This window comes from Choloepus didactylus, chromosome 11, assembly GCF_015220235.1.
Source record: "Choloepus didactylus isolate mChoDid1 chromosome 11, mChoDid1.pri, whole genome shotgun sequence".
NCBI lineage: Eukaryota > Metazoa > Chordata > Mammalia > Pilosa > Megalonychidae > Choloepus > Choloepus didactylus.
In genome coordinates, this window is record NC_051317.1 from 70,841,628 (window position 1) to 70,867,679 (window position 26,052).

The following is a 26,052-nucleotide window of genomic DNA, read 5'->3' on the forward strand; positions in this document are numbered from 1 at the left end:
GTGATTTAAACCCACATAGAACCCATACTCTTAACCACCAAGCTACCAAGACTTTGTGGTTGGGAGACTATTTCCACTAACTGACTCTGGAGTGCACAGACAGTATTATATTCACATTTTATCCTCATAGCGTAGCACAGACTCCGGTACCTTTTGAGCATATTTTATAAATTAGGTGAATAAGTATGGATTATTATTTATTTAGCAGTGCTGACCTACTAATCAGAACTTAAACCAATGTAATTTATTCTTTGGCTGGGGAAATAATTATTGGGTGGTGGACCCTGTTCTAGAAGCCACAAGAAAGCACTTAACAAGTAGATGCTGGGAGGAGCAAGGCCCAGGAGCTAAGGAGGGCCGGTGATGGGAGCACAAGAGGGGCCAGGAGGAGGGGAACCCATTGTTGCGGGAACCTGTTTCCGGGGGAGGAGACAGCAGTCAGGGGAGGTGCCGTCAGCCTGAGAAGGTGAGGCGGTAGATTGCCGGAACCGTGAGTTGCAGCAGGTATTTTCAGAACCCTTTGTCGGCGGGTTTGACATTCCCACACTTTCAATTGATTTTTTTTTTTTTTTTTTCTCTTCACACCTCCTCACAGTGTCCCAGGTCCCAAGGGCCTTTTGACCCAGGCACTTCTCTGGTGCCTGCGGGTTCTCGGCCCCCACACTGCATTTTAGTTGGACTCCTAATGACACCGGGATGCGGGTGAAGTGAAGACAGAGAATTATGAGGACGGCAAGGAGCCCGGGACGCAAGTCAGCAGGAGGGCAAAAAAGAAATGGCTGTCAGGCACCCGCGGGGATGGCTGAAGCTGGGCCGCGGGAGTCACAAATCCCTCTGCTTCTCCCTTAAGAATTTGACGAGCACTGAATCACCAGTTTGTCACCCTGTTACACTGGCCGAGAGTCCTATATCCCCTGGAAAGATCTTGACCTAGGAGATTGGAGGTGGGGGCCGTGAATACCTCTAGAAATGATTTGGTTGGCTCAGCCAGCACCAGTTGAATACTAGTGATGGTTTTATAATGAAAAACACTAAGGGTTTTAAGGATCTTATTAAAGGAAAGGATGTATGAGAAAATCAAGCTCAAATTAGAATGCATTTAGTTTAGGAACCAGGTGAGGAGACAAAACCCTGTGGTAAAACCTTTTTTATTTAAAATGCTAGAAGATTTTCTTTAAAGGTGAGGAGAGCAATTTTGCATTAACTACTTTAGATTACTGTACCCTTCTATTTGAAAATTACAGAGTAATATCTAATAGTGATGATTTTAATTTTAACCCAAAAGGAATTTTACTGTATTTATCAAGGGAAGCTATTATAATTATTTTCCTTCCTTAAGCATGAGTTTTAACTATTTAAGGGATTTTAAATAGAGTTTTTCTCATATATATATAATACAGAGTATAATAAGCCTATAGACTGAAAATATACAGCTAAAATTCTCTCTTAGACTTAAAAAACCTTTAATGGTTATTAAGGTAAAATAATACAAAAAGAGGAAGGAAATGGAATTTTTGATGAAGGAACAGATTGTCCGGCAACGTCTATGTTTTTTGGTGTACCCCATTTTGAACAATAATATGCCCTCCAAACTGCATGAGTAATTACTTTAGGAATTTTGCTTACCGTTTACTTTGGACTAGTGGCCACTGTCACACAACATGCATCTGCTCATCCTGTTTCCTTAGTCTAGAATGCCTAAATTTCAAATTTGTATTTTCCCCTTCCCTTTCAATAGATAAAACTTGAAAGACATGTATCTCTTATACTTTGAGATTCTATTAATCCTGATTCCTCTAAAGTTCCTCCCGTCCCCAAATGCAAATGCTCCCTACTTTATAAAAGTCAATTTCTCCATCCTGACTGGGATACTGCAGCATTTCTTATGATTGATTCCCCAGGACAAAAGCTCTTATTTACTACAATGGTTAGCTGTCTAAACCCAATAATCTTACACGAAATGACAAGAAAATAAAAATATGGAGAGATTATTTTGAGGACATTAATTTCCATATGTCTTTTATTTACCAAACTGATTACCAAACAAAATATGAAAAATAAGGATACTGCCAGAAAAAACAGCAAAAATATTTGTGGCATGATAGTTTAAACATAAATTTTTTTAATGTCTTAAATTGAGAATACTTATGCTTAAAAATAATGAGTCAGGTTTAGTTTGGGGTTATCTTTTAAGTTCAGCCATACTGATGGCAAAGGAGATCAGTGTTGTAGACAGTGGCATTGGTAGTATTTTGTATAATAGGGACAAAATTTCTAAGCATATATCACTGCACTAATTTTAGGTTTGTTTAGAGAAAACTTGGCTGGAGTGGGGGTGGGGAAAAGTGGAGAAAGCTTAATAAATTTGAACATTGTTAATATTGGGTATAACAAAAATTCTTTGAGTACCAAGTAGCTTAAGTAGATGCTCTATGAGTAGGGTACTGAAACTTTAGTGTTTAGTTATGCCGGATATTGTGGTGCTTTACATCTTATTTCTTTTAACACCGTCTACTCTTTACTAGTTCAGATAGTTGAGGTTTCAGAAGGATTATTTAACACATAGTGCCTCAGAGTAGAAAATGAATGAACTTGGCAGATAGACCCATCTAGGTTCCAAATGCTGCTTTGCTGTTTATAAACTGTGTGTCTTTAGACAAAACACTTAATCTCTCTCTACACTGCAGTTTTCTCACATATAAAATGAGATGAAGAATAGTAAGTTTGTTGGGCAATTTATGAGCTAAGCATTATATAGAGCTTGAATAATAACTGGCACAAAGGCATTTGATTCTGATGGGTATGCATGGTATTAACTATAATTTTTACTTGAAGTTCAGTATATTGTAACTATATGGAATAAAATTAAAATAATTTTACAATTCATTCAGTAAATATGCAATTATATCTTTGCTGTATAGTATAATAGACATTTTAAGCTGAAAGAACCCTTACTAAACATCTGATCCAATTCACTCCTTTTACAAATAAGGAAAACTGAAAAGTGAAATGATCAGCTTAATGTGACACTTCATGAGACACCGCAAGAGCTTGGTGGAACATGTCATGTCTTCTAGTTCTTCCCACTATGCCATATAAAATCCAAGCAGGTTATATAGCCAGTATCCCATTATATCCTTAAAATAAAAGAGACCTTAGATCTCCAGAGGTGCTTGAAATTGCATATATTTTCTTTTTTCCCAATTTTTAAAAATGTTTTTTTTTCCTCCTTACTTCAAAAGTAACAAATTTTATATCAGTTTCTCAATCCAACGGAGAAATGACTTAGTAGCTCCCAGACGCCTTTATATATTGCTCGAGCAGGGAAAAGTTATCTTCTTTTTCTTTTTTATGACCTTAATTCTGTTCCCCTACTTCTAGTCCAGCTTTCTTTTGATCAATGTTAGTATCTTTTTACTTTTAACGTATGAGTGTCTTTATATTTAAAGTGTCTTTCTTGTAGACAACATTGTCTACATGCACTTAGGTCTTACTTTTTTTTGTCCAATCAAATGATCTCTGACTTTTAATTGGAGTGTTTAGAACACTTAGATTTAATGTGATTATTGTAATGGCTGGCTAATATTTATTCTCTTGCTCTTTTGTTTATCCTCTCTGTTCTTTGTTCCCCCTTTCTCTTTTTCTTCCTTCTTTTGAAATAATTGAGTATTTTATCCCATTTTATTTCTGTTGGCTTACTACTCATACTTCTTTTTTTTTCATAAATACTTTCAGGTTTATAGCATACATCTTTCACTTATCACAGTCTGCCTTCAAGTAATATTTTACCATTTCATGTATAGTATAAGAATCTTACAATACTGTGCTTTCATTTTTCCCCTCCCAACATTTCTGTGATTGTTATTATTATGAGATTTACATCTATCTATGTTATAAACCCTACAATACATTATACACCATCCTGTACTTTCTGTTTCCCAGTGTCTGAAAAACACTGTATCATGTGTTTTGTCCAGTTTTTTATTTTTTTAATTCAGAAAGGTAGATTCAGTCCTGGTTATTCCACCAGTCTACAACCCTACATTTTACTTTCCCTTTAAATCTACCTACTTTTTCCCTGTTCCTTTTCATCTAATTTTGGATTTTGTTGTTGATGTTGTTGTTTTGGAAGGTTTTTGGCCCAAAGACTGATGTTATAGATTAGTTTGTATGTGTATGGCAGAGATGAGGGGTGGAAGTATAGGGGTTGGGAGTGGTATGGGGAGTGAATATGAAGAGGAAGATGGAAATTAGCAGAATTTATTTTGAGTGACAGAAATTATTCTGTTATTTTCCCCTAACTTTAAAAATCTGTTGGACAGCATGGTTTCCTAAGTTGATGTAAAAAATAATTAGACATGAGAGCGGACCATTATGTTATTGCCTTCTGCATTGCAAGAAGAGAAATAATAGGATCAAGAAAGACATCAGGTGCAAGCAGATTGTTTAAGTGATGGTAATGATCCTTTTAGTCTTGGGGCTTTGGGCCCAAAGGTTAAAGGGTAGATGGAAGAAGAAGGTGATTTGTCAAGACGCACACAATAGCCAGTGTTCTAAGGGCAAGTTCGTGATCTATGGCAATAAGGACTTATCTTCAGGTAGTTCATGGTTAGATCCAGACTTAGCTTTCTACTGTTTATTTCTTCTCAAAAACAAAAATAGAGCCTCATTAATTCAGAATGTGTTAACACTTTGACTTAGACTTTACAAAGTATATTTGGAACCATAATTTTATTTCATCCGCTCCACAGTTCTGTGAGGGCAAGTGCTATGACTTTAATTTAATAGCTCAGGAACCTTGAAGCATCTAGAAGTTAAATGTCTGCTGATTTCATCCAATTCATTCTTTTCATAGCTATGATAAGAATCCATGTCTCATCACTAATTGGAAAAGTAGATTAAATTAGTGATGCCTGAGAATCGGACTGGCTTTAAAGTATTGGTGTTTTACTCATTCAGCAAATATGCTTTGAGTGCCTAATGTGTGCTACATACTCTGCTGTGCACTGGGGATACCAAGATGATTAAGACAGTCCTGGCCTTCAAAGAGTCTAATGGGAAAGAAGAAGATAAAGGCGGATATTCATGATAAAATATGCTAAGAATAAGGATAGAGGTAAGCACATTATTCTGTGAGAGCCCATAGGGTAGTCACTTGACCCAGATGGAGGGGAGGAATTCTCAGGGAAGACTGACCAGAAGGAATGATTCTTGTCCAGTGTCTTAAAAGACAAGTAGGATTTAGCCAACTGGGAATGCATGCTGATAAATAACAGAATTTGTGGTAGTGAGAGAGCATAGTAACTTGAGGAAACTAGTTTATGACAGAAGGGTTAAGAGCAGGAAGAAGGCTAAATAGAGTGGTTTGAAACTGGATAAACTCGCAGTGATTAGTTCAAAAAGAGTCTTTATGTGCCATGCTAAGGAGTCTGGATGTAATCCTGAAGGTGATGGGAAAATGACTGAGGATGTTAGTCTGGGGAATTAAGAAGGCTCTCTTGTAGCAATATGGAGCGTGATCTGCAGGGAGGCATGACAAGATGCAAGGAGACCAGGTAGGAACTATTGCGGTCGCAGTTGACTCGTCTGGGGGGGGGGTGGCGGCCGGTTACCGAATCCTAGGCTCCCAGGCTTGCTCTGAGGGTACCGGCGGCGGGGGCTCTTTCCCGGAGGCGAGGGCGAGGCGGGGGACTTGGCCAGGTCCCCGGCGGGGGGGCGTGCAAGGTGTGGAGGGCGGCGAAAAAGAACAGGCAGGACACGGTTCTTTTAGGGTAATAGAAGAAAACTAAGAGAGCTTCATTAGGCGAAAGCACAAGCTTATATTGGGCGATTAGAGGGGCGGGGTAGCTGTAGAGGTCGAAGGCTTGGATTGGTTCGGAGAGGGCGCGGAGGTTGATAGACAAGGGGCGGGAGTTGTTCTGGTAACTGCGCATGCGCACTGACGGTGGGGGAGTTGCTCTGGCAATGGGGAGTGTCAGGGGCAAGATAAGGGGGTGGGGAAAAGGCGGTTCCCTCCGGCAAGCCTCCCCTAACGGTGGTATTTTGGGTGAGGAAATGGGGCCTGCCTCCAGCTCCACTTTCCCAGGCCTGGGGGGCTGTGGAGGGCGCTGTCGCCCGTGCCCACCACCCTTCCCAGGGGCTGATCAGGTCCCCCAGCCCAGGCCCGCCAAGTCGAAGCACGTGATCAGTATCCCGCAAACTATCATGCTATTGCATGGGAGAAATTATGGAATTCTGAACAAAGGTATTGATAGTAGGATTAAGAGAAGGGAATGGACTGCAAAGATATAAAGGGAGTAGAGCAGCAGTCAAGAATATCTTCCTGGTTTCTCACCTAAGATGCTAGTACTATTCACTAAATATGGAATAGAGTGGAGAGAGAAGGCTGAGGTTTTGAGGTTACAGGAAAGATTATTAAGGTTCTTTTAGAAATGCTTTGCTTGAGATGCCTGAAATCTGAATAGTTCTGTGTATTAGTCAGGGTTCCCTAGTCAGGGTTCTCTAGGGAAACAGAACCAACAGGAGATATCTGTAAATAGTATGAGATTTTATAAAAGTATCTCACACAACTGTGGGGAAGCACAAGTCCAAATTCCATAGGGCAGGCTGCAAGCTGGCATTCCAATGAAGGGCTTCAGTGAATTCCCCAGGAGAGGCTAGCTGGCTGAAGTAGAGATGAAAGTTCTCTCTTCTGAATGCTGTAGTCATCACTTGCCCCTTAATCGCCTTCAGCTGATTAGATTAAGCATCTCTCATTGCAGAAGACACTCCCCTTAGCCGACTGTAGATGTAATCAGCCACAGATGCAATCAACAAACTGATTATTTATTTAAGCCCACGAAATATCCTCATAGCAACAGATAGGCCAGTGCTTGCTTGACCAGACAGTTGGCCACCATCATCTGGCCAAGTTGACACATGATTCTAACCATCACATGCTGTCTTTTAAGATGTAGAATATACAAATAAGGAACTCAGGAGAGATATAAATTTGGAAGTTGCTACCATTTGATTATTGGTGTAGTTAAAACCATGACAGTAAAGGAGATCACTCAGGAAAGTTATCTAGAATAAGAAGGGAATTGATTGGAATAAACTGCTAATATAAGGTTTCTAAATAGACTTGGTTAATAAGTAACTCGTTCGTAATTAGTGACCTCTTTGCATATGATTTACTCTCAGAAATAATTAATTGTCTAGAATCATGAGCACTATAAAGAACATCTGATTATAAAAAAGATGGGTTGAATTTGATTATCTCTAAGGCTCTTTCCAACTCCATAAATATGTGATTCTAATATATTAACCAAATCCAAAAAGTACTTAAAATGAATTGTAATGTCATTAAACTGAACGAAAATTTTTTAAAGGAATAGAAAAAGAGGGACCTAGAAATAGTTGTTGAAATTGAGCATTTACTTTGCCATAGAGCTACCTGAAAGGTAAGGTAAAACAAAAAACATGTAAGAATATTTCTTTTTGTTCTTCAGTTTATGGAAGAACACAATTTAAGACATGCCGAAGCTTATAAGAGATTATAAACTCTGCGTAAAATTACACATCATTCCTAATTACTTTCTGGGTTAACTTAATCTAACCTCAAGTGAAACATTGGATTTAAAATCTAGTTCTTCAATTCACTGAGGGGGAAACATCTGTAATAGATTTCTGGAAGGCTGTCTAACATTACCAGTGGGTCCAAAATTTGAAAGATATTAAGGATTTCTAGAAGGTGATTTAGCAAAAAGTTAGAATCTACCTCTAACTCTAAGAACTAAACAATTCTGTTGGCAGATGATTTCCTGCAACCATTTTCAGATGATTCTTCAGGTATTCTCTGCTAGGAGAAATGTAGGATTTATAACATATTAATAATAGTCATTGTGCATCTGAACAGATAAATATAATTTTATAAATCATCAGTAGAAAATCTTATTTTGACAATTGTTATTTTGACAAAAATTATGGAAGACTGGCTCCTAATTCTTAACTCATTTTTGGCTCTAAAAATTGACCTCAGACTGGAGTTCTATTACAGACTGTTAAAGCAACAGTAAAAGCAATAGTAAGTTACTCTTAAGAAGGATTTTAATTCAATGTATGCCTTTTTAAAATTAACCAGATAGAATCAGGTTTACCTGTTTCGGGACATTAAGGATGATTCAATCTACTGTAATCTATTGGTATTTGCTTAGAGACAATAGGCATAGTACTAAACATTCTTTAGACCCCAAAAGCTATTATGCAATTCTGTAGACATGCTCCATCAAAATATCTTTAAAGTTATAACTTCTGACTCAAATAGATATTTTCCTCTTTCATCCAGGCAGTCCTCCTCAGAAGGGAAATTTTGAAAGAAGTAATATACCAAATCTAAACTCATCATTGTAGGAATTTAAATTTGAAATGCACAGTCTCAATTTATACTATTAATTTGATTAATAAGTTATAAATGCTTAAAATAAATTTTAATCTTCAACCTTTTGTACCTAACAAGATAATGCTGAGAATAGTAGATAATGTTAGAAATGTTTACTTTTTCCTTAAGTAGAAATTATTTAGTTAGAACATTTTTCCAGCTCTACTTGAGAAACCTTGACTGAGCCACTTCTGGAATGGTGGAGTTAGGACTCCAAAAACCCACACCTCCATAAAAGCAATGAGAACACCAGCAAAAACTATCACAATCAACTTTCTTGGTACTCTGACAATTAACCAAGCACTTATAACAATCTGAGGAATATTTATTCAAGAAAAACTGCTTGATCTCTGTAATAACAGTGAGCTTTTTTGTATTTTAGTGTTCCCTTGCCATCCTCCTCTCCCAGCTCTCCAGTAACATTGAAAGTCAACAGTCTTAAAATCACAGTAGCCATGCAAACCAGCAGCCTATCAGCCACTAGAAAGGATTTAACTGGTTTGGAGCTCACCAAAAGTCCCATCCTCAGAGAATTGTCATTAATGACCTTTCTGGAAGTTCCCTGGAAATCCCCATTTACAGGATTTGCCTTTATTTGCCCTGACTCAGAGTCCACTTACTATGAACTGCCTGTTCCCCAGAGTGTTTCAATGGCAGTTGTTTAATATTGCAGGTACTTGAGGCAATTAGAAAAGTTGGGGCAGACAAGAAGCTGACCAAAATACTTAAAAGAAAAAGCTGGGGAATAAGATGTCATTAGGGGGCTTTGAAAAGCTTCAACATATTTCTGAGAATCTGGAAGGCCACATACCTAATTTCTCAACTCTGGCTCACCTTGAGGCTCTGCACAAGCAAGAAGTGAAGGCTAAGGCAGAGTTGTAACTGCTTGCCAGAGTGTTAAAAACATACCACAAGACACAGAAAGCCTCTTGACAAAACCTGGTTGACTTATTGGTTCATGCCATTTAAGAAAATATTTGCCCAATTATTAGCCAATCACTAAGCTAACCAAGCAGAGACTTTAGTGGCCAAACATGACAAAGAGTGCAGGCTTTACAGAGTTAATTCAGGAAAGTTACTAATCAAGCAAACAGCAGCAACATCAAAACATGGAGTTGGAGGGAAGGTAGGGGAATTCCAGAATTTCCATATTATATTATTTTAAATGTCCAGTTTTCAACAGCAACAACAACAAAAAAATGAAACATGAAAGGAATAGGAAAGTATAGCCCATAACAGGGGAAGAAAGCAATAAATAGAAACAGTCCCTGAGGAATCCCAGATGTTGAACTTATTAGGCAAAGACTGCAAATAAGTATTTTAAACAGGTTCAAAGAACCAAGGGGCACCATGTCTAAAGAATTAAAAATAGATGTGAGAATGATGTCTTACCAAATACAGGATATCAATAAAGAGATAGAAATTATTTTAAAGAATCAAATAGAAATTCTGGAGTTGAAAATACAATAACTTAAATGAAAATTTTACTAAAGGTGCTTTATAGCAGATTTGAGCTAGCAGAAGAATGAGTGAGCTTGAAGATACTTCCAGTATTATCCAGTATGAGGAACAAAGGGAAAAAAGAATGAAGAAAAGTAAACAACATCTCAGAGACCCATGAGACACCATCAAGCATACCAACACATGGATAATGGGAGTCCCCAAAGGAGAGGAGAGAAAGGGGAAGAAAGAACGTTTGAAGAAATAATGACGGAAAACTTCCCAAATTTAATAAAAACCATTAATCTACACATCGAAGAATCTAAAAAAAAAAAAAGCAAACTCCAAGTAGGATATATTCAAAGAGACCCCATACCTGGACACATAATTATTCTCTTGAAAGCCAGTGGCAAAAAGAGAATCTTAAAGCAACAAGAGAGGAACAACTCATCACATTCTCAGTAAGATGATTTCTCATTAGAAACCATGGAGGTCTGAAGGTAGTGGGATGATATGTTCAACATGCTTAAAGAAAAAGACTGTCAACAAAGAATCCTATATCCAGAAAGGCTAACCTTCACAGATGAGGAGAAATTCGGATATACCCAGATAAACAAAAACAGAGAATTTGTCACTAGCAGGCCAGCCCTGCAAGAAATACTAAAAGAGTCCTTCAGCTTGATATGAAAGGTCAGTAACTTGAATCCACATGAAGAAATAAGGAGTGCCAGTAAAGGTGACTACATAGGTAAATAGAAAAGATAGAATAGGTGATTTTTTATGTTATTTTATTGTGAAATATAACATATATACAGAAAAGTGATAACTTTCAAAGTACAATCCGACAAGTAGTCAGCAAATTTCAAAGACTGTTATGGGTTACAGTTCCACCATTTCAGTTATTTCTTTATTGTGAAGTATAGTGTATATACAGAATGGTGATAACTTTCAAAGTACGATTTAACGAGTAGTTATGGAGCAAATTTCAAAGAATGTTATGGGTGCAGTTCCACCCTGTTAGTTATTTCCTTCTAGCTATTCTAATACCCTAGAAACTAAAAAGAAATTTTTTATATAAAGATTCGTAATCCTTTGGTAAATCCTATCTTGTCAGTTGCTACCACTCTCTCTGGTTTGATCACTGTCTCAGTCTTCAGGGATATCTGAGCAGTGACCAACCTAACTTGTTCATATTGAAAAGGGGTGCCAGCATTATGGGGGAGGGGGATACATCTGGTTGATGTTCGTGGAGAGGCTGTTGCCTCTGGGTTTTGGGACCCATCTGGCATAGGAACACTCTGGGGTATTTAAGTTTCTGAAAAGTAAACTTAGTGAGTGAAACTTTTATAGAGTCTCAGACAGGGACCTAGTTATTTTTTAGTATTTTTAGGACTATTGTTGGTTAAGGTTTGGCATATTGTGGGCATTTGGAATATCTAGCTGGAGCTTTCATAAGAGTGACCTCCAGGATAGCCTCTGGACTCTATTGAAATCTCTTAGCCACTGAAACCTTATTTTGTTACCTTTCTTTCCCCCCTTTTGGCCAAAAAGACATTCTCAATCCCTCAATGCCAGAGCCAGGCTCATTCCTGGGAGTCATGTCCCACATCACCAGGGAGATTCAATTCCCTGGGAGTCATGACCCACGTAGGGGGAAATGTAATGAAAAATAAATGATTTTTTTTGTTTGTAACTCTTTTTTCTCTTACCTGTTTTAAAAGGCACTACATAAAGAAATAATTATAAAACTGAGTTGTCTTATAATGTATAAAGATGTGATTTGTATGAAAATAATCACAAAAAGGAGGGAGGAAGGAACTGATCTCTATAGAAGCAGTTTTTATAAACCATTGAAATTAAGTTGGTATTTATCTGAACTAGATTGTTATACGTTAAAATGTGAATTGTAATACCTAGGCCAACCTCTAGGAAAATAATCAAAAACACATAGTTAAAGAAATGATATGAGAATTTAAATGGTACACTAGAAAATATCTATTTAATGCAAAAGAAAGCAGTCATGGAACACGTAGAGGAAGAAAAAAGGCTAAGGCATAGAGAAAACAAACACCAAAATGGAGATGTAAATTCTACCTTATCAGTAATTACACCTCCAATCAAGTCAGAGATTGGCAGAATAGATTTAAAACAAACCATGATTTGTTTTAAATAGGTTTAAAACATGATCCATTATATACTATCTATAAGATGAGAAACATTATACCCATAAGCAGACTGTTAAAGACATACAGTCATTGCAAGGTTTGTATGCTTTATTTATTCCCTCAGATCCAGAATGGCATCGATCTCTTCCATCTCCATTTCTTTTTACTATTGTTGTGATTCTTTCTTTCAAATGTTGATTTTCCAGAGACATGGATCAAAGCAGTGAAGGAGGTACAAAAAAGATTAGCAGTGTGAACCTTGACAAACTTATAAATGACTTCTCACAGATAGAAAAGGTATGTAAAAATATCAAACAGTTGTAGTATATAAGGAAAACTGGAACAGATTTTGCCAAGGGAAGGGGTTGGGAAGAATAAATGACAAAAAAAGCAAGGAAAAGATGACGAAAATGTATTTTGCAAGCCCGTTCTCCCTCACTTTTGAAATATGTATTTATTTAAAATCGATCTGGTTTGATTCATTTCTTTCATAATATTACTGGGGCAGAAGGACAAATAATTGATGTGTTTTTGCTAAAACTAAAGAGAAAATACATTAAGCCCAGGATGTTCATAAACTCAGGAATTGGTTTAATAAGAATTGAAGTTGACTCAACATTTCAATCTCTTACCATTTTGACTAAAACATTTTTTAAATTATTCCTACTTTATCTTTTCTCTTTCCCTTCTCTTTTGCCTAAAATGTACATTTGAAGTCCCCTAGTCTACTCTGGACAAAATTAATGGTAGACCAAGCCCACAAGTGTTTCTTGGGGATTTTCACCCCTTCTCTGTCTGGGAGAGAAGCAGAAATAGGTGCTGAAAAAGGTAGGTGGATAAAGTAGAGATTTGAAAAGTGAGTTTGTGAAGTAAGGATGGGGAGAGAATAAAATCTAGGACTGACTATTAGAAGGAAAATTCCATGACCTTAATTTTGAAATTTGAGAATAATTCCAAACTCTGAGCATAATTCCCAGAAATAGGATAAGCCTATAACTAGGTGAAATACCCCCACATTCAGGACTTTTAACAAAATTGCCAGGAAAAAAGGACATAAAATCCATTAATCATGATGATGTAGAGCCCTCCCTACCCAGTGACTACTCCTTTTTCTTATCTCCTGGCAGCTGAAAAGCATATAGAACACAAACCAGCCATATGTAGCCATAAAACTGATAATCTGCAAATAAGACAAACAGTTTTCACACAATGTAGGAACAAAGCAAAAGAAAACTTATCCACATAGAAGTTGAGTACATGGAAGATCCTGATACAGCTGCCCATGTTTAACTCAACTTAGATGCAAATAAATGTCATGGCAACTATACAAAATATTATAGCAAAAAAAAAAACCAGACCAACACAAGTCCCCAATGTGGCACTATTCCCCAAGGTGATTAGCCAGCTACCTGCTGCCACGTTGGTTACACTGAACCACTTCCATCATATAAGGGGCAGCGTTTAGTTCATACTGAAATAGACACTAATTCTGGATACAGATTTGCCTTCCCTGCATGCAATGCTTCTGCCAAAACTACCATCCTTGGACTTACAGAATGCCTTATCCATACACTTTCCTTCTGATTAAGGAACTCACTTCCCAGCAATTGAGGTGTGCAAGGGGCATATGCACATGGAATTCACTGGTCTTACACATTCCCCATCATCCTGAAGCAGCTGGATTGACAGAATCATGGCCTTTTGAAGGCTCAATTACAGTGCCAATTGGATAGCAATACTTTGCAGGCCTGGGAGAGTATTTCCCAGGAGGCTGCATATGCTCTAAATTAGCATCCAATTGATGGCACTATTTCTCTGATAGCCACAATTCATGGGTCCAGAAATCAGGGCTGAAAATGGGAGTCACACCACTCGCTCTTAACCTAATGATCCACTAGCAAATTTTTTTTATTCTTGCCCCCTTGACCTTATTCTTTTCTGGTCTAGAGGTCTTAATTCCAAAGGGAGGAATGCTTCCACCAGGAGACCCAACAATGATTCCATTGAATTGGAAGTTAAGATGGCCTCCTGGCCATTTTGAACTCCTCATGGCTCTGAAACAACAGGCAAATAAGGGAGTTACTGTACTGGCCAAGGTGATTTATCCTGATTACCAATGGGAAATTAGATTCCTACACAATGGAGATAAGGAATATTATGTCTGAGATTCCTCGGGGTGTCCCTTATTACTATCATGCCCTGTGATTAAAGTCAATAGAAAATTGCAACAACACAATCCAGGCAGAACTACTAATGGCCCAGATCCTTCAGGAATGAAATTTTGGATCACCTCACCAAGCAGAGAACCAAGATCCCTGAGAAACTTGCTGAAAATAAAAGGAATATGGAATGGGTAGTGAAAGAAGGTGGTTATAAATATAGCCATGACCACATGACCAGTTACAGAAATGAAGATTGTAATGGTTATGAATATTTCTTCCTTATTTTGTTATGAATATGTTTGTGTGCATGTGTATATGTGTGGCAAATACTTTTGTTTTCTTCCCTCTCTTGATCTCTTATCATTTAATATAAGTTGTAGTAATCAGGATATCAAGTATAAGGGCAAATATCACCTAAGGACTTGCATCCTCTTCTGGGGAAAGGGTTAGTGTTTTTGTTTGTAAGCAGGATAGTTGTATCATGCTAGATGAAAGTATGACTATGTTGTTGTCTTTATTTGGAGATTAAGTATGGTTTAGGATATGTGTATAGGTGTCACGTTGACAAGGGATGGACCATGATGGTTAATATCATGTGTCAACTTGGCTAGGTTATGGTGTCCAGTTGTTTGGGTAAGCAAGCACTGGCCTGATTCTTGTACTGTGAGCATGTTTCATAGATGGATTTGTATCTATAATCAGTTGACAGCATCTATAATCAATAAAGGATGCTTTCAGCAATGCCAGGAGTCTCCTCACTCAACCAGTTGGAGGGCTTAAAAGCCAGAACTAAGGATTACAGAGATCAGAAAGAAGAATTTCTGCCTCAACTTCAGGCACCATTTCCCCTGGGAATTTGGACTCAACTTCAGCATTACCTTTATTGGGGTTTCTATCTTGCAGCCTTCCCTGTGGAGCTTGGTCTTCAGAATCACCTTATCAGAGTTTCCAGTTTGGGGGCTGGCCTTCAGAATTCAGACTTGTCAGTTCCCATGATCATGTGAGCCAGTCCCTTATAATATCTCTTTATATGTGATTTGTGAGACTCTTGAATTATGGACAATCAGCGCAGCAAGGAGAAGAGGCACTAGAGATGCTTGAAAGTTTATTATACTCACAGGCCATAAAGACAGAGTCAGCATACCTTGCAGGGCCACATAGAGGAACACGTCAGGAGTGTGAGGCTCAACCAAGCTTTTGGGGAGCCAAAGAAGAGCATGTGGAACTGGGGACTATGTATTTTATGCATTTTAGTGGTGCGTTTCTAGGGTTGGTCAGTCTAGTATATGACTGGGGAGTATTTATTTGAATTTGGCACCCCACAAAACCAGACAGGGTTCTAGTGGGGAGGGGAGTCTTGGAGTGCATTATCTGACAGGGATATCTTGGGGATTCACTATTGGGAAAAGATACTGGTAGTCTGAGAGTGTATAGGAAAGACACCTGGGATGGGTGGGCTCGTAGTTTTGTTTCTCTCTTACTGCTATAAAGTAAGATTCTGTTTATGTTTCTCTGGAGAATCCTGACTAACCGACATAGCATGACAAACACAGATGAAGAATCCATTCTGTAAGAAATCCTATCAAAAAACAGTAAAAAGCAGCATTCCATAATAAATGATTTTCTCTGAAATAAATTTAAAATATCATTAAATCAATGTAGTAATAAATCAAAAATGGAATGATAGTGGAGCTTGCGGATTTAAGAAAAACAAATGTGGGCCAAAATATCATCACTCCAATAGATGGATTAGAAATAGCGGAAGTAATAATAGATCCAACCAGAAGCCAAATGAGTAACATGGAAGAAAAGGTTGGCATAGCACATAGAATGCAAAGGAAAAATACAAAGATTAAATGGTGTGGGAAGATAACATATATGGAGAATAGAGAACAATGATATAGAAAACTGGTGCCCAAGAAATAAAGAACTCAACACAGAAACAGGAAAAGTTATTAAAGATAGACCAAAGAAAATTCCTCTGATGTGATCTAAAATATGGAAAGGACACACTGTGTTCAATGGAAACTTGATTCCATGAAATGGAAAACTTGGTTCCATTTATGGCAACTTTCAGTGCCACAATAAGAGGATCAGTTGCTACAGAATAGTGAGAAGGAAAAGTATGATCTAAGAATTATATATCCCATTATATCCTTAAGTCAAAGTGAAAAGGCAACAGAAGATGCAGAGCTTCTGTTTGGGGTGATTGAAAAGTTTTGGTAATTGATGGTGATGTGATGGTAGCACAACATTGTGAAAGTAATTAACACCTGAGTATTATATTGGAAAGTGGTTAAAATGGGAATATTTAGGTTGTATACATGTTACCAGAATAAAAATTTTTAAAAACCGTGAACTCTACAACACAGAATGAGTCCCAATATAATCTATGTGCTATGGTTAATAGAGTAATTACTGTAATATTATTTCATCAGTTGTAACAAAGGTATCAAACTAATACAAAATGTTAACAATAGGTAAAACTGTATATGAGGAGGGTACATGGGAACTCAGGACTTCCTGCATGATTTTTCTGTAAAACAACTTCTCTAATTAAAAAGAAGAGAGAGAAAACAACAAAAAAGCAATAAAAGGGCATTCTCAAATATTCAAAAACATGGAAATATAATGTCCTTCATTGTTTTCTTAGTTCTCAAGTCTTCTTATCTCTTTTTGATGTTTTATCATCTCGTCTTTGACTTCTTTTTAATTGATTTCATGGTCTCTTTAATGTTCTCTAGAGTGAAAAATATTTTTATGGAAAGAAGAAAGTATCACTAGTAGCCTTCCTACTGGAAAATTCAAGAAGTCAAGGATACCCACTTTCACTACCATTATTTAGCATTATTCTAAGAAGTATCTTAGTCAATGCAAAGATAAAAGAGAAGAAATTAGAGACACTCTTGGTAGTCTTGGCAGGAGAACTGGTGCAAAGTTTTAGAGATTAATTTGGAAATATCTATTATATTCTTAAAATTTTTAAGTAAGAAATTGTTCAATGTTATATGTGATAATGGTATTGTTTTTAAAGAGTCTTCTCTAATAGAGATACATATGGTAATATTTGCAGATGAAACAACATAAAGTCAGGGAGTTGTTTCAAGATAAATTCATCAGTGAGGATAAATTTTTGATTCCTGAAGCTGTTTGCACGTTACATGGGGGCTTATTGTACTATTTTCTCCTGTATATGTTTGAGATTTTCCATAACAAAAAAATTAAGTAGTGCTCTTTGATCTTCCATTTTGTCTGCCACATATATATTCACAAAGATACCAAAGAAAAATGTTCAAGAATATTTATTCAGTGTGCATAATAGCAAAAATAGTGCAAAAATACAAATTGCCCTCAATAGGGAACTGGTTAAATAAGTTACAGTATATTCATACAATGAAACTCAATGCAGCTGTTAAAAAAGAATGAGGGAAAACTATACTTGCTTATAGGCCATCATCGCCAAGATAATATTAGTAAGTGGAGCCAAAGTGCAGAAGAGAGTATAATATGATTCCATTCTATAACTGTATAAACATAAAATATTGGAAACATGTAAGAAATTTTTAACCATGGGCCTAAGGTTGGATAGTTGGAAAGAAGGGACTTCAGGTTAGGTCATATTTTTGCTTTTCATTTTATAACTGTTAGTCTGTTTTAGTATTTACCATGGTACTTTTAAAATTAAAAATAAATTAGGAAGTTGGCTTATTTAAAAATATGTCAGACTTAATTATTAGACTTTCAGTTATTAAGTGGTTGGTATTTTCATTATTCTTCATACTTAAGTAAAATAATCAAAATAGCAGCATTGATTTGGTAATTATTCATATTCTGTTTCTTCTACAGAAAATGATAGAAACCAGTGGAAGGAACAATATATTGAATATTCAATTGGAAAAGACTAACTGCTTATTAAAAGTAATGCAAACAAAGGAGGTCTCAATTAAAGAAGGTTAGTTCTTTGCTTCCTGAAGAAAAACTGTTTCTAATGATAGTGATTTTTAGTACAATAGTGATCGGTATTATGTTGTACATTTATGAAGTGTTTTAAATTCACTATCATCTCATTTTATCTTTAGGATAGCCCTAAAAGTTGGATAGGACTGGTATTATTACCTTGGCTGGTTTGGATGTATTATGTCCTCCAAAATGCCATGTTCTTCGATGCAGTCTTGTGGGGGCAAATGTATTAGTGTTGATTAAGTTGGAATCTTTGGATTAGGTTGTTTCTATGGAGATGTGACCCACCAACTGTGGGCAATACCTTTGATTAGATTATTTCCAAGGAGGTGTGGCTTGACCCATTCGGGGTGGGGGGAGGTATCTTGATTAGTTTTCAGGAGCCCTATAAAAGCTCAGTGCTGCTGCCGCTTGGAGAGACATTTTGGAGACGGCCATTGAAAGCAGACTTTTGCTGACTCTTTGGAGTTGCTAGCCCAGTGTTTGCTTCAGAGAAGCTAAGAAAGGACAAAATGCCCCATGAGCAAAATTTTGAAGAATGCACAGGAGCTGAGAGGGGAGCTGGAACACGACCCAGGATTAGCAGATGCCAGCCACGTGGCTTTCCAGCTAACAGAGGTTTTCCAGACGCCATTGACCTTCTCCAGTGAAGGTATACTTGTGTGGATGTGTTAATTTGGACACTTTCATGGCCTTCAGACTGTGAATTTGTAATCAAATAAACCCCCTTTATAAAAGCCAATCCATTTCTGGTATTTTGCATAATGGCAGCATTAGCAAACCAGAACATTACTCTAACTTAATAATGGAGAAACATAGAATGAAAGAAGTTAAATGAGAGAAGTTAGCTAAGGCTACTTAGCTAATAAATGGCAAATCTGAGGCTCAATCCAGGCCTTCAAAACCATGGAAAAAATGAAATTGAATTTCGACCTCATAATTATACCAAAATAAATTTCAGGTGGATCAGCAGGTTAGTGTTAAAAATCAAACTGTACACACATATATTTCCTTGCTCTGTCAACTGAAAAGCAACAATACCACAGTGACAACAAGTATATCTAGTACTCAAATCTTGATCTCTAATACCATTCTCCAATAAAAGGAACTAGGGATCCTTGGAGAAATGGTTGATTATAGAACTGGGGCAATAAATATACAAGATGAGCCTGGAGTATCTTTTTGTGCCAGAAAGTAAGGAAGTGCTCAAAATAATTATAATAATCCACAATGAAGGGGTATGTCAAAAACATACTAAAGAGTCAACTAAAAGAGCTCTGAATGGCCAAAGCTGGAACAATTTGAGCAACAAAATAAAGTAGTATTGGATTGTAACCTGAAGTATAAAATAAATATCCATGAGTCCATACTTATATAAATAAATGATTGAATAAATAAGTAGGGGAGAAGAGACAAATCTCCCATGCAGAAGAATTCCGAACAATTTATGTTGTTAATTCACCCTCAAGGAGATAGAGCATAAGTCTCTGCTCATTAAGTATGGGCTTCCTTCCCAAGAGTACAGTTTGGAAAGGGGGAAAATGAGTATGATGGGGAAAACTGGCAAATCCTACCTCAGGCAAGTGTACAAGGTCAACGTCAAAAGTGATGTCATATTGATAGTATATTCCCTTGATATGATATGATGAAAATGGCACTTTACCTCTGTGGTCTTCCTCTCCAAAACCCATAACTTTGATCTGATTATGAGGTAAACATCAGACAAATCCAAATAGATGGACATTCTGAAAAATACCTGTGCCAGTTCCATGTATTATGTCCCCCCAAATGCCATTATCTTTGATGCAGTCTTGTGTGGACAGACATATTAGTGTTGATTAGATTTTGGAATCCTTTGGGTGTGTCCATGGAGATGTGATTCAATCAACTGTGGACAAGAACTTTGGTTGGATAATTTCCATGGAAGTGTTGTCCCACCCATTTAGGGTGGGTCTGAATTAAATTACTGGAGTGCTATATAAGCTCAGACAGAAGGAGCAAGCTTGCTACAGCCAAGAGGGACACTTTGAAGAACGCACTGGAACTGAGGGAGGAGCTTCAGCTTACAGAGACATTTTGAAGATGGCCTTTGAAAGCAGACTTTTGCTCCAGAGAAGCTAAGAGAGGACAAAGACACCAAGAGCATTTAAGAGTGACATTTTGGAGAGAAGCTGAAGCCTAGAAAGGAACATCCTGGGAGAAAGCCATCTTGAAACCAGAACTTGGAGCAGATGCCAGCCACATGCCTTCCTAACTAACAGAGGTTTTCTGGACACCATTGGCCATCCTCCATTGAAGGTACCTAATATTTAAGAGATAGTAAGTAGTAATATACAAACTGCAATGTACGGAACAGTATACTACCATATTACCCTTTTTATTTAAAAAAAATCTATCTTTTACACACACACAAACACCATTCCCCCTATTTTATATTTCTGAAAGGATACACAGTGTCCTGGTAATAATGCTTGTCTTTCAGGGAGGGAACTGGTTAGTTTTCGCATAGATTGGGTGGAGATCCACTTTTCACAATACTTGTATATCATGTTATTTATTATTATTTCAAAGAATAAATTCTTTTTAAAAATCCAATTCTTGTCGCGGCAAGATGGCAGACTGGTGAGCTGTATGTTTTAGTTACTCCTCCAGGAAAGTAGGTAAAAAGCCAGGAACTGCGTGGACTGGACACCACAGAGCAATCTGTCTTTGGGCATACTTCATACAACACTCATGAAAACGTGGAACTGCTGAGATCAGCGAAATCTGTAAGTTTTTGCGGCCAGGGGACCCGCGCCCCTCCCTGCCAGGCTCAGTCCCGGGGGAGGAGGGGCTGTCAGCTCCAGGAAGGAGAAGGGAGAATTGCAGTGGCTGCTCTTATCGGAAACTCATTCTACTGATTCAAACTCCAACCATAGATAGACTGAGACCAGACACCAGAGACTCTGAGAGCAGCCAGCCCAGCAGAGAGGAGACAGGCATAGAAAAAAAACAACACGAAAAACTCCAAAATAAAAGCAGAGGATTTTTGGAGTTCTGGTGAACACAGAAAGGGGAAAGGCGGAGATCAGGCCTTGAGGCGCATATGCAAATCCCGAAGCAAGGCTGATCTCTCTGCCCTGTGCACCTTTCCTTAATGGCCCTGGTTGCTTTGTCTATTAGCATTTCACTAACCCATTAGATCTCCGAGGAGGGCCGTTTTTTTTTTGTTGTTTTTTTTTTGTTTTTTTTTTAAATCCTTTTTGCTTTTTCTAAAACAATTACTCTAAGAAGCTCAATACAGAAAGCTTCAAAGAATTGAAATTTGGGCACGTCAAGTCAAGAGCAGAACTAAGAGAGCTCTGAGACAAAAGGCAATAATCCAGTGGCTGAGAAAATTCACTAAACAACACAACTTCCCAAGAAAAGGGGGGTGTCCGCTCACAGCCACCATCCTGGTGGACAGGAAACACTCCTGCCCATCGCCAGCCCCATAGCCCAGAGCTGCCCCAGACAACCCAGTGTGACGGAAGTGCTTAAAATAACAGGCACACACCACAAAACTGGGCGTGGACATTAGCCTTCCCTGCAACCTCAGCTGAATGTCCCAGAGCTGGGAAGGGGGAGCAGTGTGAATTAACAGAGCCCCATTCAGCCATCATTTGAGCAGACTGGGAGCCTCCCAACACAGCCCAGCAGCCCAGAACTGCCCTGGGGGGACGGCACTCACCTGTGACATAGCACAGTCATCCCTCAACAGAGGACCCGGGGTGCACAGCCTGGAAGAGGGGCCCACTTGCAAGTCTCAGGAGCGATACGCCAATACCAAAGACTTGTGGGTCAGTAGCAGAGACAAACTGTGGCAGGACTGAACTGAAGGATTAGACTATTGCAGTAGCTTTAAAACTCTAGGATCATCAGGGAGATTTGATTGTTAGGGCCACCCCCCCTCCCCGACTGCCCAGAAACATGCCCCACATACAGGGCAGGCAACACCAACTACACACGCAAGCTTGGTACACCAATTGGGCCCCACAAGACTCACTCCCCCACTCACCAAAAAGGCTAAGCAGGGGAGATCTGGCTTGTGGAGAACAGGTGGCTCGTGGACGCCACCTGCTGGTTAGTTAGAGAAAGTGTACTCCACGAAGCTGTAGATCTGATAAATTAGAGATAAGGACTTCAACTGGTCTACAAACCCTAAAAGAACCCTATCAAGTTCAGCAAATGCCACGAGGCCAAAAACAACAGAAAATTATAAAGCATATGAAAAAACCAGACGATATGGATAACCCAAGCCCAAGCACCCAAATCAAAAGACCAGAAGAGACACACCTAGAGCAGCTACTCAAAGAACTAAAGATGAACAATGAGACCATAGTACGGGAGATAAAGGAAATCAAGAAGACCCTAGAAGAGCATAAAGAAGACATTGCAAGACTAAATAAAAAAATGGATGATCTTATGGAAATTAAAGAAACTGTTGACCAAATTAAAAAGATTCTGGACACTCATAGTACAAGACTAGAGGAAGTTGAACAACGAATCAGTGACCTGGAAGATGACAGAATGGAAAATGAAAGCATAAAAGAAAGAATGGGGAAAAAAATTGAAAAACTCGAAATGGACTTCAGGGATATGATAGATAATATGAAACGTCCGAATATAAGACTCATTGGTGTCCCAGAAGGGGAAGAAAAGGGTAAAGGTCTAGGAAGAGTATTCAAAGAAATTGTTGGGGAAAACTTCCCAAATCTTCTAAACAACATAAATACACAAATCATAAATGCTCAGCGAACTCCAAATAGAATAAATCCAAAAAAACCCACTCCGAGACATATACTGATCACACTGTCAAACATAGAAGAGAAGGAGCAAGTTCTGAAAGCAGCAAGAGAAAAGCAATTCACCACATACAAAGGAAACAGCATAAGACTAAGTAGTGACTACTCAGCAGCCACCATGGAGGTGAGAAGGCAGTGGCATGATATATTTAAAATTCTGAGTGAGAGGAATTTCCCGCCAAGAATACTTTATCCAGCAAAGCTCTCCTTCAAATTTGAGGGAGAGCTTAAATTTTTCACAGACAAACAAATGCTGAGAGAATTTGCTAACAAGAGACCTGCCCTACTGGAGATACTAAAGGGAGCCCTACAGACAGAGAAACAAAGACAGGACAGAGAGACTTGGAGAAAGGTTCAGTACTAAAGAGATTCGGTATGGGTACAATAAAGGATATTAATAGAGAGAGGGAAAAATATGGCAAACATAATCCAAAGGATAAGATGGCCGATTCAAGAAATGCCTTCACGGTTTTAACGTTGAATATAAATGGATTAAACTCCCCAATTAAAAGATATAGATTCGCAGAATGGATAAAAAAAAATGAACCATCAATATGTTGCATACAAGAGACTCATCTTAGACACAGGGACACAAAGAAACTGAAAGTGAAAGGATGGAAAAAAATATTTCATGCAAGCTACAGCCAAAAGAAAGCAGGTGTAGCAATATTAATCTCAGATAAAATAGACTTCAAATGCAGGGATGTTTTGAGAGACAAAGAAGGCCACTACATACTAATAAAAGGGGCAATTCAGCAAGAAGAAATAACAATCGTAAATGTCTATGCACCCAATCAAGGTGCCACAAAATACATGAGAGAAACACTGGCAAAACTAAAGGAAGCAATTGATGTTTCCACAATAATTGTGGGAGACTTCAACACATCACTCTCTCCTATAGATAGATCAACCAGACAGAAGACCAATAAGGAAATTGAAAACCTAAACAATCTGATAAATGAATTAGATTTAACAGACATCTACAGGACATTACATCCCAAATCAACAGGATACACATACTTTTCTAGTGCTCACGGAACTTTCTCCAGAATAGATCATATGCTGGGACATAAAACAAGCCTCAATAAATTTAAAAAGATTGAAATTATTCAAAGCACATTCTCTGACCACAATGGAATACAATTAGAAGTCAATAACCATCAGAGACTTAGAAAATTCACAAATACCTGGAGGTTAAACAACACACTCCTAAACAATCAGTGGGTTAAAGAAGAAATAGCAAGAGAAATTGCTAAATATATCGAGACGAATGAAAATGAGAACACAACATACCAAAACCTATGGGATGCAGCAAAAGCAGTGCTAAGGGGGAAATTTATAGCACTAAACGCATATATTAAAAAGGAAGAAAGAGCCAAAATCAAAGAACTAATGGATCAACTGAAGAAGCTAGAAAATGAACAGCAAACCAATCCTAAACCAAGTACAAGAAAAGAAATAACAAGGATTAAAGCAGAAATAAATGACATAGAGAACAAAAAAACAATAGAGAGGATAAATATCACCAAAAGTTGGTTCTTTGAGAAGATCAACAAGATTGACAAGCCCCTAGCTAGACTGACAAAATCAAAAAGAGAGAAGACCCATATAAACAAAATAATGAATGAAAAAGGTGACATAACTGCAGATCCTGAAGAAATTAAAAAAATTATAAGAGGATATTATGAACAACTGTATGGCAACAAACTGGATAATGTAGAAGAAATGGACAATTTCCTGGAAACATATGAACAACCTAGACTGACCAGAGAAGAAATAGAAGACCTCAACCAACCCATCACAAGCAAAGAGATCCAATCAGTCATCAAAAATCTTCCCACAAATAAATGCCCAGGGCCAGATGGCTTCACAGGGGAATTCTACCAAACTTTCCAGAAAGAACTGACACCAATCTTACTCAAACTCTTTCAAAACATTGAAAAAAATGGAACACTACCTAACTCATTTTATGAAGCTAACATCAATCTAATACCAAAACCAGGCAAAGATGCTACAAAAAAGGAAAACTACCGGCCAATCTCCCTAATGAATATAGATGCAAAAATCCTCAACAAAATACTTGCAAATCGAATCCAAAGACACATTAAAAAAATCATACACCATGACCAAGTGGGGTTCATTCCAGGCATGCAAGGATGGTTCAACATAAGAAAAACAATCAATGTATTACAACACATTAAAAACTCGAAAGGGAAAAATCAATTGATCATCTCAATAGATGCTGAAAAAGCATTTGACAAAATCCAACATCCCTTTTTGATAAAAACACTTCAAAAGGTAGGAATTGAAGGAAACTTCCTCAACATGATAAAGAGCATATATGAAAAACCCACAGCCAGCATAGTACTCAATGGTGAGAGACTGAAAGCCTTCCCTCTAAGATCAGGAACAAGACAAGGATGCCCGCTGTCACCAATGTTATTCAACATTGTGCTGGAAGTGCTAGCCAGGGCAATCCGGCAAGACAAAGAAATAAAAGGCATCCAAATTGGAAAAGAAGAAGTAAAACTGTCATTGTTTGCAGATGATATGATCTTATATCTAGAAAACCCTAAGAAATCAACGATACACCTACTAGAGCTAATAAACAAATTTAGCAAAGTAGCGGGATACAAGATTAATGCACATAAGTCAGTAATGTTTCTATATGCTAGAAATGAACAAACTGAAGAGACACTCAAGAAAAAGATACCATTTTCAATAGCAACTAAAAAAATCAAGTACCTAGGAATAAACTTAACCAAAGATGTAAAAGACCTATACAAAGAAAACTACATAACTCTACTAAAAGAAATAGAAGGGGACCTTAAAAGATGGAAAAATATTCCATGTTCATGGATAGGAAGGCTAAATGTCATTAAGATGTCAATTCTACCCAAACTCATCTACAGATTCAATGCAATCCCAATCAAAATTCCAACAACCTACTTTGCAGACTTGGAAAAGCTAGTTATCAAATTTATTTGGAAAGGGAAGATGCCTCGAATTGCTAAAGACACTCTAAAAAAGAAAAACGAAGTGGGAGGACTTACACTCCCTGACTTTGAAGCTTATTATAAAGC

The 26,052-nt window shown here is 37.8% G+C and overlaps 1 protein-coding gene across 1 annotated transcript in view; it reads left to right on the forward strand.

The window, feature by feature from the left end:
• Positions 1–26,052, forward strand: part of CCDC152 (coiled-coil domain containing 152) — an 86,352-nt gene that overhangs the window by 13,295 nt on the left and 47,005 nt on the right. The window contains exons 2-3 of the mRNA XM_037799146.1: positions 12,231–12,321; positions 18,033–18,138. Coding sequence (XP_037655074.1) covers positions 12,231–12,321; positions 18,033–18,138 — 197 coding nt within the window. The remainder of the gene's footprint in view (positions 1–12,230; positions 12,322–18,032; positions 18,139–26,052) is intronic.